The sequence below is a fragment of the Phascolarctos cinereus genome, unplaced genomic scaffold, assembly GCF_003287225.1.
Source record: "Phascolarctos cinereus isolate Bilbo 61053 unplaced genomic scaffold, phaCin_HiC Scaffold_3;HRSCAF=262, whole genome shotgun sequence".
Taxonomy (NCBI): Eukaryota; Metazoa; Chordata; class Mammalia; order Diprotodontia; family Phascolarctidae; genus Phascolarctos; species Phascolarctos cinereus.
Genome location: NW_027555736.1, coordinates 9,001,782 through 9,020,718, shown reverse-complemented (window position 1 = coordinate 9,020,718; position 18,937 = coordinate 9,001,782). Strand labels below are relative to the sequence as shown.

Here is an 18,937-nt window from a genome sequence, read left to right as displayed (position 1 = left end):
CCACTGGACAAAAGAATAGGAAAGGAAAGCCCCAAATGGCTTCCCAGTTCTCTGCCCCCCTATAAGTGCATGCATGCATACCTCTTTCCCTCCTGGGCCAAAAGAGGGTCACGGTCATTATTTCTAGAAGGTTACTGCAGCAGCACTAACACTAATCCCTCTTATTTCCATCATACTTTTCTATCTGTCATCCAAGAATCTGTCCCCTTTCCTTTGGGGTGCATACAACCCTTCTCTTCCTGAGCAGGATGTTCTGCTGTGGCTGTCACTGAAAAAAATTCGTAGAGTCAGGGACTTAGAATGGGAAGGGATGAAGCCAATGAGTCCATGCTGCTCATTTTATAGATGAGGAAACTGAGGCATGGAGTGGCTTAGCGCCACACAGCTAGGGAGCATCTGAGGCAGGAAGTGAACCCAGGTCTTTCTTGGAAGGTCAAGGTCTTAACCCACTGCACCACACAGCCTCTCCAATTCAAATGTCAGCTGGTGGCCAACCTCCTTGTGATGAACTACTTAAATGTAATCAGGCTGATTCTTGGATGATAGATCCCCCTCCTTTGGCAAGTCCAAACGCTGAACTTTTCCATATTGCTGAGCTCTGCTAGGACTTGCCATCTGCTGGCATCATTTTCGGGATCTCAGAACTTTCCGCCACCCCATAACATGATGTGGGAGAAAGGGAGAAAGGAGAGAAAATTGAAATCAATGATTTCTTTTAAAAAAAAAATCATCAATCATGGCTGGTGTTTCTGTGGCCGCAGCTTCTATATCTGGCCCCCTTGATCAGACAGCTAAAGGAAGAACGGTAAATCCAGTCCCCCATTCAGATTTTTCTTCCACAAAGCCAGATGCATTGTCTCCCTAGCACCAGACATCCAGATGGTAGACTGAACATTACCTTTCCCATACACATGTTTGATCTGGTGTCAACCCAGCTCCCAACACTCTTTTTTCGGCCTGTTGTTTTGGCCCTACTGTTGACATTCAAGAATTATTTTTTGATGTAAAAACCACGGGACAGTGCTAGGCTTTAACCTCCAATACCAGAATTGGTTTTTGATTATAAAACAAGAATGTAGCTGAAAAAAGTCTGGTATGTATGTATTCTGAAGAGCCACCCATTGTCCAATGGTTAGCTGGAATTAGTCTGTACTTGGACTGGCCCAAGGGTGAACCAATTTGCCCGCCACTCACCTGCTGCATAGCTCCAGCCTGGGATGTGAATAGACAGCTTATTGGGGTGGTTAAGGGTGTGGTACAAGGCCATGCTGTCTCCTTTCACCTTCCCCACTGTTAAGTGATTTGTTCCTTTCCCAGTCTCTGAAAACTCTGGGCTTCCCAGGGGAGATGTGCTGCTCCAAGGACATGGGTAATTCCCTGAAGAGACTCCGTGCCAAGGTGGGTTTTCCTTTAGACAGCTGTCTTTGAAGTCTGCGTCCCAAGCTGTCGGGGACCTGTTTTCATTTTGCTCGGCATGCTTCTGGCTCAGTGGATTGTCTACCGTGTCTTCCTCCTCTGTATTAGCCATGCGATCTACTCCATCTGGTGTTAATCCATGAGAATTACAGTTCAGGTTGAGGGACAGAACGGATCTGTGCATTTTGGAGCCTGTAATGGGAGACTGGTCAAGAGGTATGGAAAGAGATCTGTCTAAGTAATGGACGGTGTTTGCGCATGGCTGAGACACTCGCAGGTGCACACAGGAGCTAAACAGAAGGGGAACTTTCTCTCCACGACTTGGGATGGCTGGAGGGATCATCGTATTCTCCTTATTTTCAGGGTTCAAAAACCAGCATGGATGACCTTCACACAACTGCCTGTGAGGTTCAGAAGTCTTGAATGGAGTTGCCAACCTATTCACGGAGCCCTCATGACCATTTAGGAGTTTGTGGGAAGGTTCTGCTTCCTGATCACTGGCCAAAGCTGTTTTGTCCATGAGTCTGTCCTTGGTCCCGCCCTTGGAGCACAGGGGGTCAACAGTAGTGCCCCATATCAGGGTGCTGGCCGGAGAAGCAACTCGCCTGGCTGTGATGGTAATGGAGGAAAACCCTTTTCTTGGGTTAGGATCCTGATTTTTCTCCTGGGAAGACAGCTTGGTTCCAGACCCAGCCTCCCTGCAGGATGTTTTGATTCTCATTCTGCCGGGAAGCAAGGAAGAGGCTTGGTCAATGTTAGCTGCACTGTGACCGGCCAAAGACTGGTTCAGAGGATGGATTTCAGGCTGAACCATCACGTGCTGCCCTGGCAAGGCTGGGGCATTCTTCTGCAATCGACGCTCATCAATCAGCTGGGAAATGAGGAGAGAGGAAATCATCTTTGTTTTCTGTGATGCTAGAGTCTCCTGCAAATGACAAGAGACCCAGATTATTATGCAAAGCCTTTACTGTCACACGTGAGATGAGTCTTCCTTTCTTAAGCCAGCACGCTGCCCAAGAGCCTCATTCCAGCACTAACTTCCTTGGAACACTTCTCTTGCCTTTTCTCTGTCCCAGCAATTACAATGGGCCTGAAATCCTCTCTCCGAAGAGTCAGGGATGTTTTGGGGGGAAATTGAAGAGATTGGTGCAGAAATTCAGTGTTCCCCAGCCATGAACCTGACAGATTAACTGACTTTCTCAGCTGGGCTGGTGGTCTTGGGTTTCTTTAATGACATCAGTGTCAGTACTGGTTGTCAAACTTCAGCCCCACCCCCAGCCCCTCAGCCTGTAGACATACCAGGGCTGATGCCCTGCAATATTAAAATGTTTCCACCTGGAAAAAGAGGGAGAAGTGACTGATGTGAGTGGATGGTGATTCTGTGTGAAGTTGGCATGTGGGAGTCAGCTCAGCACTCCTGCCCAGACAGGTCTGTTATGGTGATGGAGAAAATCCTCAACCCTCCACCCTCCCCATGCCTACCCCTTCCCCCACAGACCCAGGGAAACATGGAGATAATGGAGCATTCTGGGTTTCCATTCTCATTCCCTAGCCAGATTCCCATTACTTAGTGTCCCCAGAATCTCTGGCTTCTGGAGAAGGCAGCCAATGAGCAGGAGTGATTGACGATAGCTGAGCTTAATTTTTTCTGACCCAAACAATTATAATATCTATCGGGTTAGAAGATAAGTGGTTTGCTCTGACAAGACAAATACAGTGTGCTCCAGTGAAATGAGCGGTTGCAGAAGGAGGGATTTGGGGTCTGTCTACTTTAATAATATAGATGATGGGCTATATTATACTTTTAATCAACAGATGGTATGTTCTGGGGCTCAGGGTGCTGGATGGCCTGGAGGAAGCACCGGGATGGTTCTATCAAGGATCTAGCCTGGCCAGGGCAGGCTGAGAGGAGGCAGCTACCTGGTCTCCTCATTTGAACTTGTTTATTCCGTTTATTTAGAAAGCAATGGAGAGGGGCATGGGAAGAGCCAGCCCTGCTACCTACGTTTCTGGAATGCTCCCTGCCAAAAGAGCCCCATTTTCACATTTATTACACTATTTTCTTGTAAAGCTCTGTATGTGACTATCCACCATCCAAAATTATGTCGCTGAATTTATTGACCACCCACTGAGTGCAGAGATGCTCGGGCTCAGGAAGCTGGAAGGGACGACTGATGGGTGGCTTGCAGAACCAGCACAAACCAGACAGGGAAGAGAGTGTATAACAGACGGCACTTTTTGGAGGAGGAAGAGGAAGAAGAGGAGTAGGAGGAGGAAGCAAGCTCATGTACTGATGGTGATGTTGTTCAAAAAGCCAGGGGGAGGGGAAAGAGGGGTGGGTTGGGAGTGAGAGGACCAGGGTTCAAATCCCTGCTCTGCCACTTACTGAAGCCCCAGGAACCCCTAGCTCAAGCCCCATCCCCTAGACAGGGTCTTTGCTGATTCTCCTCTGATGTCGGTACGAGCTCCATATGAAACGGGGTCATTGATCAAGAGCTGGAAAGGACGTCCTAGGTCAACTCCCTCATTTTACAAGCAAGGAAAATGAGTCCAGGCAGGTCAGCTAGCTTGCCCAAAGCAACGAGACTAGTAAGTGTCCAGTCTGGGAATCATTCTCAGGTTCCCTGACTAGAAACCTGGCGTAGCTCATTGAACAATCATAATAACTAATGATAATAACTAACATTCATAGAGCGTTTTAAGATGCATTGTAAATATATTATCTCACTTGATTCTCACAACCACTCCTGGGAAATAGGTATTATTATAATACATAGTGGAGGAAACTGAGACAGACAGAAATGAGGTGACTTCCCCAGTCACATAGCTAGAAAGCACATGAAGCTGGATAATGGATAGAAGGTTGGGCCTGGAGTCAGGAAGACTCATCTTCCTGAGTTTGAATCTGGCCTCAGACACGTACTAACTGTGTGACCCTGGGTAAGTCACTTTGCCCTCTTTGCCTCAGTTTCCTCATCTGTAAAACTAACTGGAGAAGGAAATGACAAACCGCTCCAATATCTCTGCCAGGAAAACCCAAATGGGGTCACAAAGAATTGGACACAACTGCCTTGAACACTTGCCAATCATCATTCCTCTTCCCACCCCCCACCCCCACACTTAGTTCTTGTGAGGCACCTGAAGTCTCTCCCACTGGTAACTTCTAGGAGCTTATGAAAGCATTTCGGGAATTCCTATTGCCCTCATGGATGGAGCCATTACCCAGAGGAACAAGTGGGTGGTGGGGATTGGGAGTTTATACCTGGAAGGGACTGAAGAGGCGTCTAGTCCAATCCCTTCCTTTTTGCTTCCAAAGTAGAGTCTAAGACTTCTTTAATGCCAAGGGACATAGGCAACTAGAGCTAGGACGTCAGAGACCATACAGTGCAGCCTCCTCATTTTACAGATGAGGAAACTGAGGCTCAGAGAAATGAAGTACCCTGCCCAAAGTCATATAGTAAGAGGCAGGATCTGAATCCAGGTCTTCTGATTTCAGAGCCATGTTCTTTCCATGGTTCTTTCCACTGCTTCCAGTTACTTTGTATTTACTTTGTTAATACTTATATCTGTGTATTTTCCTCCTTGAGGCAGGTAGGGGGCATAATAGATCGAGCACTGGATCTGGAGTCAGGAAGATGTGAGTTCAAATCCATAGTCTTACTAGCTGTGTAGCCCTGAACAAGTCACTTAACCTCTGTCTGCCTCAGTTTCCCTAAATACAAAATGGGGATCGTAATAGCTCCTACCTGTTGCGAGGATCTCTTAGATCACTTCCAGCCTTAGATCTATGACCCTGCAGCCCTATGAGAGGTCTTTGACCCTACCCTGGAACTAAAATGATGAGGTTGGCCTAAGAGGCTTCTTAGGACTCTACCACCTTCAGCTCCAGGATCCTACCTGGGTGACCTGAGAAAGACGCATCTCTTCTCCTCTTCTATAACAGGAGGAGGATGAATGATGACCCCTAACGTCCTTTCTTGCTCGAAACCTATGATTCTAGGGTGGATCAATTAATTGAAAAGATGAAAGAGGAAAAGTTGAGAGTAATCGTGCTCCCAAGTCATTCCTGACTTCCTCTGAGACCTGCCATATTATATTCTTTCTTTCCAATTCTTTGTTGCCACAAAGAGGGCTACTATAACTCATCTTGGATGTTGGACCTTTGTCTCTGTCTGGCCTTTCTTGGAGTAAATACGTACAGCCTTGAATTTTCTGGGTCAAAGGATATAGGAGGTTTAGTCACTTGTTTTTTTTCATAATTCCAAACTGAAATCCAGAATAGTTAGAGTACTTCATAGTTTCACCAACAGTACAACAACATGTCTGTCTTCCTAGAGTCCTTCCAACATTGGCTTTCTTATCTTGTGTCACCTTTGCCAATCTATGTAGTGCAAGGTGAGCCCCTGGGGGTTTTCACTTGCACTTTTATCATCAATATTGACTATGGGCATTTTTTGATGTGTCCACTTATAGTACGAAAAAAAATTTAAAACCTGTTCATGTACTTTGATCAGTTATCTATTAGACAGTGAATGGCTCTTAGTGTTATATATTTGTCAATTCCTACCCCATTTCTAGTTCTGCCCTCTGGAGACAAGTAGCAGCAGGGAGATTGGGGTCGAAGTACTGCTGACCTAAATAGTAGTTAATGTTGATCTGGATGGAGACCTGAAGGAAGAAGTTGATGAGACTTCATCTGAAGTACATGTGTAATCCTTCAGAGGAAAAGACAACGGGAACCCCCTTCTAATTATTATTATGCTAGGCATTAGATATTAACTTAGAAGCAGAACTAGACAAGGCAGTGTGCCTCTCTGGGGAGAAATTGCTAGGTCTAAGGTATAGTATATCTCTATGCATACCCCATGAGCTATTTGGGGTGTTTCCTAAGAGAACTATGCTCTAATTATGGGATGAGAACTTTTCTCAAATGTGACATGCACTTGAGTAGATTTGAGAGGACTGTGAGTATTAGAAAATTCAGGGCAAAGAGGAGATGAAACTTTGTTTGCTGATGATGTGATGGCTTACTTAGAAAATTCAAGGGTATCAGCAGAAAAATGAACTGAAATAAATGAATAAATTCAGTAAAGTTGCAGGCTCCAAAGAAGCTCACAAAAACCATCCACATAGTCAAGTCAACAACCTTTTATCAAATGCTTACTGTGTGCCAGGCACTGTGCTGAGTGTGGTAGAGACAAAGAAAGGCAGGACAGTCTCTGCCCTCAAGTTGTGCATAATCTAATAGGGAATTTTAGTTGGGCCTTGAAGGAAACCAGAAGGGCAGCTAGGTGGCGCAGTGGATAGAGTGCCTGCCCTGAAGTCAGGAGGACCTGAGTTCAAATCCAGCCTCAGACCAAACACTTGACACTTACTAGCTGTGTGACCCTGGGCAAGTCACTTAACCCCAACTGCCTAAAAAGAAAATGAAGGAAACCAGAGAAGCCAGGAGGAAGAGATGAGGTGGGAGAGAATGTTCCAGGAATGGAGCCAGAAAACAGCCAGGAACAGCCAGAAAAAATGCCCACAGTTGGGAAATGTAGGATCTTGTGTCCAGCATCACTGGAGGCAGAATACAGAGAGTGGCAAGGTGAGGAGCATCAGATTATGAAGGGCTTTAAAAGCCAAAGAATTTCCTATCTGATCTTGGAGGCCAAAGGGAGACACTGGAGTTTATTGAATAACTGACGGGACATGGTCCGATCTGTGCTTTCAGGAGATTAGACTGACAGCTGAGTGGAAGGTACCCTGGAGGGGGGAGGGACTTGAGTGAGGGAGACCATCCAGAAGGCTATTGCAATAGTCTAGGCATGAAGTGATGAGAGCCTGCAGCAGTGTGGAAGCAGCATCAGAGAAAGAAGAAGGTGTATATGGGAACTGTTATCAACATTGAATTGACAGGACTTGGGAATTGATTGGGTATGAGGGGTGAGGAATCGTGGACAAGACCTAGATTTTGAGCCTGAACAACTGGGAATACAGCAGTGCCCTCAACAGCATTCAGAAAGTTCTAACTAGGGGAGGGCTTTAGTTGGGGGTGTGGGGAGAGTTGATGAGTTCGGTTTGGGACATGATGAGTACCACATCTATGGGACTTCCAGTTTGAGATGGCCAGTGTTAATTTGGAAATGAAAGACCAGAGGTCAGAGATGGACAAGCAGATCAAGAGTCACTGACATCGAGATGATCATTGAATAAATCCACTCATCAATTACTGATTGAAAGGCATTGCTCAAGCCCTTGTACTGTTTACCAGAGACACAAATGCAAGGAGTACAACCGACCGTGCCCTCAAGAGCCTTATATTCTAACAGGGAAAATGATTTCAGCAGAGCAGTGACCAGGGAGGGGTTTGGACCTAGACAGTGACAGGGAGGGTGAGTACAGCCATGGGGCAGAAGCATCCTTTCCTTTCCAGGAACTGGGGTGTTGATATTTGATTAACATTTCCAGAGAAGACAGAGCAATGGAATAGAATATAGTGGGAAGACGGCTGAAGACAAAGTGTCAAATCACTGTGATTCCCCAGAGGATGGCAGAGTATGCGGAGCACAAGACTTGGAGCTTGAAGCCACGAGTTCAAATTCTGCTTCACATATGTACTGAAGCTTTGGCCCTGAGGAAATTGCTTAACCGCTCTATGCCTCAGTTTCCTCATCTATAAAATGAGAGAATTGTATTTGATCATGTCTAAGGTTTCTACCAGCACAAACCTTTGATTCTATGAAGTGAATTTAAGGGAAAATCTACAGTACTTGAAAGGAAACGCAGATGAACTCAGAGGAGGCCAACAGATGGAATGCTCCTCTTTTTTCAGTTGTTTAGGCTCAAAACTGAGGAAAAACCTAACTGACCTAAAGATGGTAGCCACTGGGAAGGGCCCTATCATTTTCTGCTTGGGTCTCCTTTTCCAGAAATGATAGCCTGTGATGCAGGTATCTTCACCACAGGCAAGCATCTGGAAAATAAACCATATGTACTGGATCTTGGTTCTGATTTCTTTACCTTTTTGAAATTGGATTTCTTCAGAGGAAAAAAAAAACCCCACTAAATCAATCAATTTGTCAACAAGCATTAGGTGCCTACTATGTAGCAGGCATTCTGCTAGGCTGTAGAAGATACAAAGACAAATATACGTTTTGCCCTTCTTCTGAAGAAAGTGAAGGAAAGAGAGAGACAGAGACAGAGAAAGACAGAGAGAGACAGAAAGACAGAAAGAGGCAAACAGAGAGGGAGTAAGAGGAGGAGAGAGAGAGAGAGAGAGAGAGAGAGAGAGAGAGAGAGAGAGAGAGAGAGAGAGAGAGAGAGAGAGACGAGAGGAGACAATGACTAGTCTGGTGCCACCCGGGACTCTTGGGCCAATCTATATCAGGATGGTTTTTATGAATGAGAATTCCATCTCATGTACATATGATCACTTCCCAAACTGACTACATGGCATCATTCCTGTACTGTAAAATACTGAAACAGATACATCCATTTTCTCAGTCCAGACGTGATTTGATCAGTGTGGAGAACTCATGGTATTAAAAAATACCTCCAGCTATTTGGAGCCAAGATGGCAGAGTGAAAGCAGTGACTTGCTTGAGCTCTCCTCCAAACCCCTCCAAATACTCATAAAAAATGGCTCTAAACAAATTCTGAAGCAGCAGAACCCACAAAAAGACAGAGTGAAACAAATTTCCAGCCCAAGACAACCTGGACGATTGGTCAGAAAGGTATATTGCACTGGGCTGGGAGCACAGCGCCGCATAGAGCACAGTGTGGCGTGGGCGTGCAGGCCGCAGCAAACCTGGAGCAGGCCTCAGAGGACTGAATCGCGGGGAGCTGTGGAGGTTTCCAGACTCCTCAATCCACTAATGCCAAAGACAACTTAGAAGGTCAGTGGGAAAAGTCTGTTTCTGTCGGTGGTCAGAGAGGAAGGTGGGGTTTAAGCTCCATTCCCCAAGAGCCTGGCCCTGGGGGGGGGAGGACTGCTGCTTCCTGAGCTTCCGGCCCACAGACTGAGGGGGAATCCAGTGGCTGATCAGAGAGGGACTGCAGGGTTCTCTTTGCCAGTGCTGAGGCAGGAATCTCTTGCTTTGCCCTGTGTGGATCTGGGTCACAGTTCTGGGCGCGTGCTGGGGTGAGGAGGAGCACTGGTGTGGTGGAGCTTGTAGTGGCTGTGGAGAGGACCCCTCCTCACAGTTACGGACAGAAAGGAATACTTGTGGTCACAGGCCAGGAAAGGAGTAAACACCTCACCCCTTATCATACCACCTTGGAAGAACTGAAAATTTACAGGTCCCTACAAGTATCTCTGAAAACAGCTACACAAACCCCTGAAGCTTGGGACAGTACACTCTCCACATTGGAAGCAGACTTTTACCTTAACAAAGAGTTTAAAACTCAAGTAATTGGCTGGGATCATGAGCAAGCAGCAAAAAGAGTCAGACTATATTATCTTACTTTGGTGAAAAAGAAGATCAAAATATACAACCAGAAGAAGACAACAAAATCAAAGCTCCTACATCCAAAGCCTCCAAGAAAAATATGAATCAGTCCCAGGCCTTGGAAGAGCTCAAAAGGGATTTTGAGAAGCAAGTAAGGGAAGTAGAGGAAAAACTGGGAAGAGAAATGAGAGTGATGCAAGAAAATCATGAAAAACAAGTCAACAGCTTGCTAAAGGAGACCCAAAAAAATACTGAAGAAAATAACACCTTAAAAAACAGCCTAACCCAAATGGCAAAAGAGGTCCAAAAAGCCAATGAGGAGAAAAATGCCCTAAAAAGAAAAATTGGCCAAATGGAAAAGGAAGTCCAAAAGATTACTGAAGAAAATACTTCCTTAAAAATTAGAATAGAGCAATTGGAAGATAGTGACTTTATGAGAAATCAAGACACTGTAAAACAAATCCAAAAGAATGAAAAATTAGAAAACAATGTGAAATATCTCATTGGAAAAACAACTGACCTGGAAAATAGATCCAGGAGAGAGAATTTAAAAATTATTGGACTATCTGAAAGCCATGATCAAAAAAAGAGCCTAGACATCATCTTTCAAGAAATTATCAAGGAAAACTGCCCTGATATATGAGAACCAGAGGGCAAAATAGAAATTGAAAGAATCCACAGATCTCCTCCTGAAAGAGATCCCCAAAGGAAAACTCCTAGGAATATTGTAGCCAAATTCCAGAGTTCCCAGGTCAAGGAGAAAATATTACAAGCTGCCAGAAGGAAACAATTCAAGTACTGTGGAAACACAATCAGGATAACACAAGATTTAGCAGCTTCTACATTAAAGGACTGCAGGGCATGGAATATAATATTCCGGAGGGCAAAGGAGATAGGATTACAACCAAGAATCACCTACCCAGCAAAACTGAGTATAATCCTTCAGGAAAAAAATGGTCATTCAGTGAAATAGAGGACTTTCAAGCATTCCTGATGAAAAGACCAGAGCTAAACAGAAAATTTGACTTTCAAATACAGGACTCCAGTGGAACATGAAGAGGTAAACAGGAAAGAGAAATCATAAGAGACTTATTAAGGTTGAACTGTTTACATTCCTGCATGGAAAGATGATATTTGTAACTCATGAGAACTTTGTCAGTATCAGGGTAGTTGAGGAAAAAAAATATGTATGTATATAGATAGATAGATAGAGGGCACAGGGTGAGTTGAAGATGAAGGGGTCATATCTGGAGAATAAAATTAAGGGATGAGAGAAGATGATACTCGGAGAAGAAAGGGAGAGGTAGAATGGGGTAAATTATCTCACACACACACAAAAAACAGAAAAGTTTCTCACAGTGGAGGGGAAACAGGGGAAGGTGAGAGGAATGAGGGAATCTTATTCTCATAGGATTTGGCTTAAGGAGGGAATAACATACACATTCAATCGGGTATGGAAATCTGTCTTACCCTACAAGAAAATAGGGGGAGAAGGGGACAAGAAAGCAAGGGGGTGATAGAGAGGAGGGCAGATTGGGAAAGGGAGTAATCAGAAGTAAATACTTCTGAGGAGGGACAGGGTCAAAAGAAAGAATAGAATAGATGGGAGGGCAGGATAGGATTAAGGGAAATAGAGTTAGTTTTTCACAACATGTCTACTAAGGAAGTGTTTTGCATAACTGCACATGTACAGCCTATATTGAGTTGCTTGCCTTTTCAATGAGGGTAGGTGGGGAGGGAGGGAGGAAGAAAATTTGGAACTCAAAATTTTAAAAGCACATGTTTTAAAAAAATGTTTTCACATGCAACTGGGAAATAAGAAACACAGGAAATGGGGGTACAGAAGTCTATCCTGCTCTACAGCAAAATAGAAGGGGAAGGGGATAAGAGAAGGGAGAGGGGAGAGATAGAAGAGAAGGCAGACCAGGGGAAGGGGTATTCAGAATGCATGCCATCTTAGGGTGGAGGGAGGGTGAGAAATTTGGAACTCAAAAACTTGTGGAAGTGAATATTGAAAACTAAAAATAAATAAATTTATATTAGAAAGTAAAAAAAAATTATAAAAAAAAATAAAAGTACCTCCAGTGACGTAGAGTAGCAGCATGTCTGTAACATGATCTTAGAGAGTTGTCTGGGGAGCTAAGAGGTTAAGGGACTGCCCAGGGTCACACAGCCATTGGGTTTCAGATCCAGGGCAGGAATCCAGGTCACTCCATTCTACCACATTGCCTGTGGTTCAAGTGGAGTATAAACAAGGGATATTCTATCCATCAAAGGAGCTGTGACATCAAGGACCATGGTTGCTTTCTCCACTGATACAGTGGAGAAACTGGATGCCCTCTGAGAATAATTAAGAAGGGTTTGAGAATTTCTGTGGCTCCAAATTCATCCCCTTGTGGCCATTCTGGAGCTGAGCCTCTCTGGACTTAGCCAAGCTGGATGTCAGATGGGGGATGTCCCTGCTCCAGCCCTCAGCCCATGGCAGGAGCCTTCTTAGCTTGGGCCCACCTCTTTGGCCCAGGGCCACCACTGAGCAGCAGCTCCCAGGAGGAGCAGTGTGGGCTCCTGCACTACAACTTGCTTAAGTGAGCTTTGCTTGGGAAATGTCCCCTTCCACCTGACAGAACTTAAATTCCTGAGAAGAGAAGCTCTTGCTTTTAGACAAGATGGTGCCAGACGGCACCCTTTCCTTCTCTTGCTCAGCCATCTTGGTGTGCCGAGAGCTCCGGGTCTGGAGGCCATCCAAGCTTCCATAAAATCCATCCCTTTGCATTTCCTTTCTCTTAGAAGCTTCGTTAAGATATTGACCTGTTTTTAGGCGTTTCAAACATGATCTTGTCCAGCTGGTAATAGCTTTTATGCTTTTATGCATTTTATTGAATGTTTTCAACTTTATACTGATACCCTCAGGCCTTTCAGAAGAAGGACACAATATTATAAATTGAAACAGGGAATCAACAGATGCAAGATAACAGGATAAAAGCAACGCTCCAACTGTCCCCGCACATTAACAGCTCCCCCTTCCTACTCTGATCTCTAGGCAGCTGCCAACATCATCGTCCTAGTGCTCTCATCTGACTAGGTCATTCCTCTGCTCAGATACCTTCAGGGGCTCCCTATTGCCCCCTAGTGGCAAGACCAATTCCTCAGTCTGGCCCTTAGGGTCCTTCACAAACTACCTTCCTGAGCTCATTTCACTTTACATCCCTTCAGGTGCTCTAAACTAGACATCTGGCTCAGCATCCCATATCCTGCCTCGATGACATTGTAAGGGTGTTTGGGATGCATGAGCTCTTCACCCATGCTTCTTGGTGTCCCAAGGTCCTCTCAAGGCTTGGCCCAGATGCCACTTCCTAGGAGAAACCCTGCCTGATCTCCTCAGCCATCATTACTCAGTCCCTCATTAAGTGATTTCGTAAATACTGCTCTGTTTACACGTGGTATCCCTCCAGTAAAGTATATGCTCCTGGAGGGCAGGGGTGCCTTTGGGACAGTCTTGTGCTCCCAGTGCTTGGCACATAGGAGGCCTTTGTTAAATCATTGTTGATTTTCCCAGTTGAAATGGAATCATTTTCAAGTGAATCGGACAAGATCCTCCATTCAGCTGTCAAAGTAGTCTTCCTAAAGTGAAGGTCTGACCATGTCACTCCCCTCACTCGATAAGCCCCAGGGCTCCCTATTGTCTCCACAATCAAACAGAAAATCCTCTGCTGTTCAAAGCCCCCTCCTTCCAGTACAGTCTTCTTACACCTCACTCCCTGACACTACACTTAGATTTAGTAACGTTGGCTTCCCAGCTCTTCCATGAACAAGACCATCCATCTCTCAGCCCTCGGCATTTTCTCTGGCTCTCTCCCACGCCTGGAATGTCTCCCTCCTCTGCTCTGACCACTGACCTCCCCGGCTTCTTTCAAGTCCCAACTAAAAACCCCACCTTCTGCAGGAAGCCTTCCCCAGGCCCTCTTCATTCTGGTGCTTCTCTGTTTATCATTTCTAATGACCTTGTATCTTGCATGTTTGTACATATGCGTTTGCTTGTTGTCTTTCTCATTAGACTATCAAAGACTGTCTTTCATTAGACTATCAGTTCCTTGAGAGCAGGGACTGTCTTTTGCCCTTTCTATTGTATCTCCAGTACTTAGAACAGTGCCTGGTACATAGTAGGTGCTTAATAAATGTTTACTAAGTGACTAACTGAGGCCAAGTGAAATGAGGAGCAGCCTTTCTCTACCCTGCAGAGGAAGGTTTTGTGGAAACCTTCCTTCAGTGCAGTGCCATTGTGTGGCAGGAGTATCTGGATACTCCTAGGATCACAGGCCCTTAATTTAGAGCTGGAAGAGACCTCAGAAATCATCTTGTCCAACCCTGTCATTTTCTGGGTGAAGACCAGGATGGTGAGGTGACTTGGCCAGGGTCACACAGATAATGACAAAGCCAGGAATTGGGCCTAGTGGAGTGGCCACTCTGGCAAGCATGGCCAGAAAGACTCCAAACATTTGCCCTGAACTGTCTCCACTATCCAAGGACCCACCTAAGGTTAGAGGGGCTCCTCTCTGGATGGAACAACATGGGGGGAAAGGAAGAGAAAGTGAGCATTAGAGAGAGGGGGATGGAAGAAAGAATAAGATCCCAGTGCAGATGAAAGGCGGCGGGACATATCTGGAGGGGTTTGTCTTGCTCAGGAGAAGGGTTATCACTCCCTCAGAGAAGGGATGGAAAGAGAAGAGAACTGATCGTGATATTAAGTGTTTAGTATATGGCAGTCACTGGGCTGAGCACTGAGGTTAAGATTAATTCAAAAATGGAGATGGTTACTGCCTTCAGAGAGCTTCCAACACAAGTAGGAGAGTTGAGCATCCAGGTGCAGAGAAGGGCTCAGTGGTCCCTAGGGCTCAGTGACAGGACTGATGCTGGAGGTCTTTAAGGTATATTGTTGGGAGGAGAAATCTGGAGGAGAAATGAGAGGGTAGAATTAGGGCAGGGAAATAAAGGGGCTCTGTTCTGCTCCAGCAGTCACATGCTGTCCTGAGAGGGAAGGGAAAAGGAATGGGGAAGAGAAACAGATTGCATGGCATGTGAGAGGGAGTCAATTAAATAGGAGTGAAAGGGTTTTCCTGCAGCAAGGAAAATCCAATTGCAATTCGTTTTGTGGTGGACCCCGTCAGCCTGGTTGTGTGACTTCTTACTGTCCCATTCAGCGGCCCATGGATCGGAGTGAAGAAGGCAGACAGTGGGTCATCTAAGGTTGTGGTTTAGAAAGTGATGAGTCAAAATAGAAAAAAGGAAAGGCGATCCAAGGGTGGAGACCAATGTAAGGTGGAACTAGGCATTATAGCATCAAAGTCTCAAAGGGAGGAAAGTGAAGCCAGAGCATAGATGATGAGCTAGGCAATCAGGGAGGCACGGGTGTGATGGGGACGAAGAATGGATTTAAACATGGCTAGACTCAGGGCCAGGAGAAAAGGTTGGAGTCAGAGGGATTGCAGAGTTCCGGAAATGCCCTTGTGGGTCATGATGCCACAAAACGTATGACCATCCCTGTGTATGGTTGTGGTCACGAGAAGGTGAAAGTCGTGGGAGTTAAGAAGGGAGATGAATTGGAAGGGGCATCAACATGCAGAAGTATGCACACATGGACACACACAGAGCACCATTCCAGGGTCCCATGTATCACTGTGAATCCTTTCGCATAAGGCACCTTCCAGCCATCCTTCCTGTCCCACAAGTCTCAGTGACACCTATGAGACCAAATTTGCCTCCTTCCTTAGGAGCCCCACTGCTTCTGCTTGTTACCTATATGCCGTACATTTGTGTCTAGACATCTGAGTCTGTGAGCTTCACTGTTGGCTCTTGTCTGGCAGAACACTGCCTTCTGTGAATCATTGACTCTCCTGCTATTTTTTTCTGTGTTCTATCTGCTACCTTCCGGGGTATGACGCTTGAATGATTTACAGTTTTCTCCTTTCTGGATCCCCTTCCAATCTGAAGCCCTTCTGATCAGATTCTCAAGACTCCAGGCCAATATATATATATATATATATATTTTTTTTTTTTTTAATTGGCCCTTGTTACATGCACTCCATTTCTGGCCAAGAGTCCAGATGGTTTTTTATAGTCTATGCTGTGTTCCAGATTCCAAATCAGGTTCAAGACTCCTTTGACTTTCCCTCCCTGGCATTCCAAGTGTCCTTGACCATGCTCTCCTGGAATAAATTGTGAATGATCTCACATTCTTTTATTACTTGCTGAGGTCTCCCTGAGACATCTTGATTGAGATGGCTCTAACAGTCAATAAGGAAAGCATGGGGGTGGGAGTGGGACATCATTTGGGACATTAACAGATCTGGTATTTACTAAGGAAAGTTCACATTTTATTAAATACAAGTTGAAGAAGAGTCCATCTAGCACCTAAGTTAATCAATTGACCCTCAGTTAAATCTGAATCAATGTTGGAAAGAAATGCCCAACATTTAATGTTGTGAATCCTTTACCTACTTTAATCCTTTAAATTCAGTCTGTTCTTTCAACTTCACTTTCCCTTTGGACAGCAAAAGCTGGAGGACAACAACCATGTATAAAAAGGAAATCAGTGTTTTGTGAACTGTTCTAGCTTGGGTTTTATTTTAATGTTGGGAATGTTTTCTTATACTTTTGAGAAACCCTGCTTGGTTTTCATAAAGGTATACTTAATCCAGTTTATTTGCATGCTGTGTCTGTATCCAATAAAATTTTCATTTTTTTTTTTAATCAGATCATCTTAATGGCATTAAATGTACTTATATACTTTTCTTCAAAAGTGTAGATTAGCATGATGTCCAGTCTTTTAGAGGCCTGACATATGTTTCCATTGTCATTTAGAGTCACTAGACCTCTCTCTTTCAGCATCCACAGCCAGAATGAAATCTGTAGTAAAACTATTTTTTTGAACCAATCAAATCAATTTTCTTTTGGAATATTTATGAGAACAATTGGGATAATTGGAGAACTCTTTAACAAAACCCAAACTCCTTGGTGTAAACCAATGATGTCAAACACAAAAAGAAATCCCTGTAGGTCACACACTGACTTAGAAAACCACATGAACATTATCTGTGTTGTAGTTTATTTTTTTTTATTTTGTTAAGCATTTCCCAATTACATTTTAATCTGGTTTGAGCGTTTGACACCTCTGGCATATTTGTACGTGCAAATCTGTAAGTCATGGAAGCCATCACTGTTCAAAGTCCCCATTGCATGAATTCAGTTCTGACTAGACAAAGTCAAATGCAGCTACCACAACTGATGCTTCCCTTTTAAAACTGAATGTGTTTTGTGTCTAGAAGTTAGATGCTTGTGTTACCTTGGCAAAGTCAGGTTTGTTCTCTGCGACCTCAGACTGAAGGTTTCTGAGTGAAAGCTGGTTGCTGTCATTGTACGGCCTTGACTGGAGTCCTAGGAAGAAGAAGTTGCATTGCTTAGAACATACACAAAGCAGGCTCAAATAGTATACACGACCACCACAAAAGCTGCTGGCACTAATTCATCTTTTATACCAATGGGCAGAGAAAAGGGTTTCTCTTTCTGCCCAGGATAAATCCTTTCCATTCCCCCATTTCTCTCTTCAATAGCCCAAATCACAGGCATGGCGGTTTACAAGGATGCTTGCAAGGTCCGTTCTTACATCGACTGGGTGCATTTCCAATGCATTATCATTATTTCTAAGGAAATTCCTCCCCCTTGTGAGGCTCCACCCAGGGTACAGGTGGTGCTAGGGGGAGTAAACAGTGATGGGCAGGATGCAGGACACGAAAGGCTCCGTAATGGGTCTGGGCATGTTCAGCCTCTTGTCTTCAGTGATGATTGGAAGGAAGGAATGAGTTCCCTTTTCTACTTCTCACAGTGCCTGGCACAGAGTAGGCACTTAATGCTCCCTGACTCACTGATGTTTGAAGATGCAACAAAGTTCTTATAATTCAATTCAATAAACACCAGGACCTGGGCTGACGATGGACAAAAGTGAAGTGGCCTCTGCATCCAGTGGATTCTACTGGGGCCTACAACATATGCACAGGTAAGTCCATCAGTCAGTCAACAGACTTTTATGAAGTTACTGAACAACAACCAGCAAAGGAGACTGAGCAGGAGCAGTTAGAGATGGAGCAAGAGAATTGAGAGTTAGTCACAAACACCCAGAGAGGAGAGAGTCTCTGGGGAGAAAGATCAACCACTTCAGATGCTTCAGAGAGCTCCAGGAGGATGAAGACTGAGAGAAACCCATCAGCTTTGTCAGTTAGATCACTGGTGACTTGGGAGAGAAGGGTTCGGCTGAGAGGTGAGTCAGCGATAAGATTACAAGGGGTAGAGATGTGCATGACAAGAGAGGAAGTGGAAGAGGGAACACGACAGCTTTTTCTAGAGTCTGGCTGTGAAAGGCAGGACAGCTGCAGGATGATATAGAGGGGATGAGAGGTTTTAAGGATGGAGGAGACCCTGGTGTGTTTGTAGACATCAACAAATGAGCCAGTAAATAGTGAGAGACCAAAAATTAGAGGGGAGAGCTGATGCTAGGGGCAATCTGCCAGAAAAGGGAGAGAATCAGCGATATGTGAAGAAGGTTGACTTTAGTAAGGAGAAAGGCCACTTCTCCATTACAGAGGGAAGAAAGAAGGTGAGAATGGGGGTGGATGGGGAGTGTCAGAGGGTTTGGACATGTCCACTTGGGAAAACGAGGGAGCTCATGGTATGGACTCTACTTTCTCATACAGAGACAATGTCCTCAGCTGAGGTTGGGGAGGGGTGGTATATGGCTTTGAGGAGAGATTCGAAAATTTAGAACAGATGCTCTGGGGAATGACATAGAGAATGATCACCAACCACTAGAAACTCAGTCACTTCAGGTACTTCTAAATGCAGAACTGTAGAGCATTTTTATTGGTATCTTCAGTCATTGCATCACTTTCATTTTCCAATATGTCCCCCTCCCCCTCCCTGAGAGCCATCTCTTAAAACAAAGACTAAGAAAAAAAATGTCAGAACCAGAACATTGGTTCTGTCCACAACAGAGGCAATTCCCACCTCGACAAAGAAGCAGCAGGGTCACCCTAGGCCAG

At 44.9% G+C, this 18,937-nt stretch overlaps 1 protein-coding gene across 1 annotated transcript in view; it reads right to left on the bottom strand.

Annotated features, from left to right (window-relative positions):
- The window catches only part of CUNH10orf90 (chromosome unknown C10orf90 homolog), a 258,338-nt gene that overhangs the window by 79,391 nt on the left and 160,010 nt on the right, over positions 1–18,937 (bottom strand). The window contains exons 3-4 of the mRNA XM_078150690.1: positions 17,188–17,279; positions 1,195–2,341 (exon numbers count right to left, since the gene is read on the bottom strand). Coding sequence (XP_078006816.1) covers positions 1,195–2,341; positions 17,188–17,279 — 1,239 coding nt within the window. The remainder of the gene's footprint in view (positions 1–1,194; positions 2,342–17,187; positions 17,280–18,937) is intronic.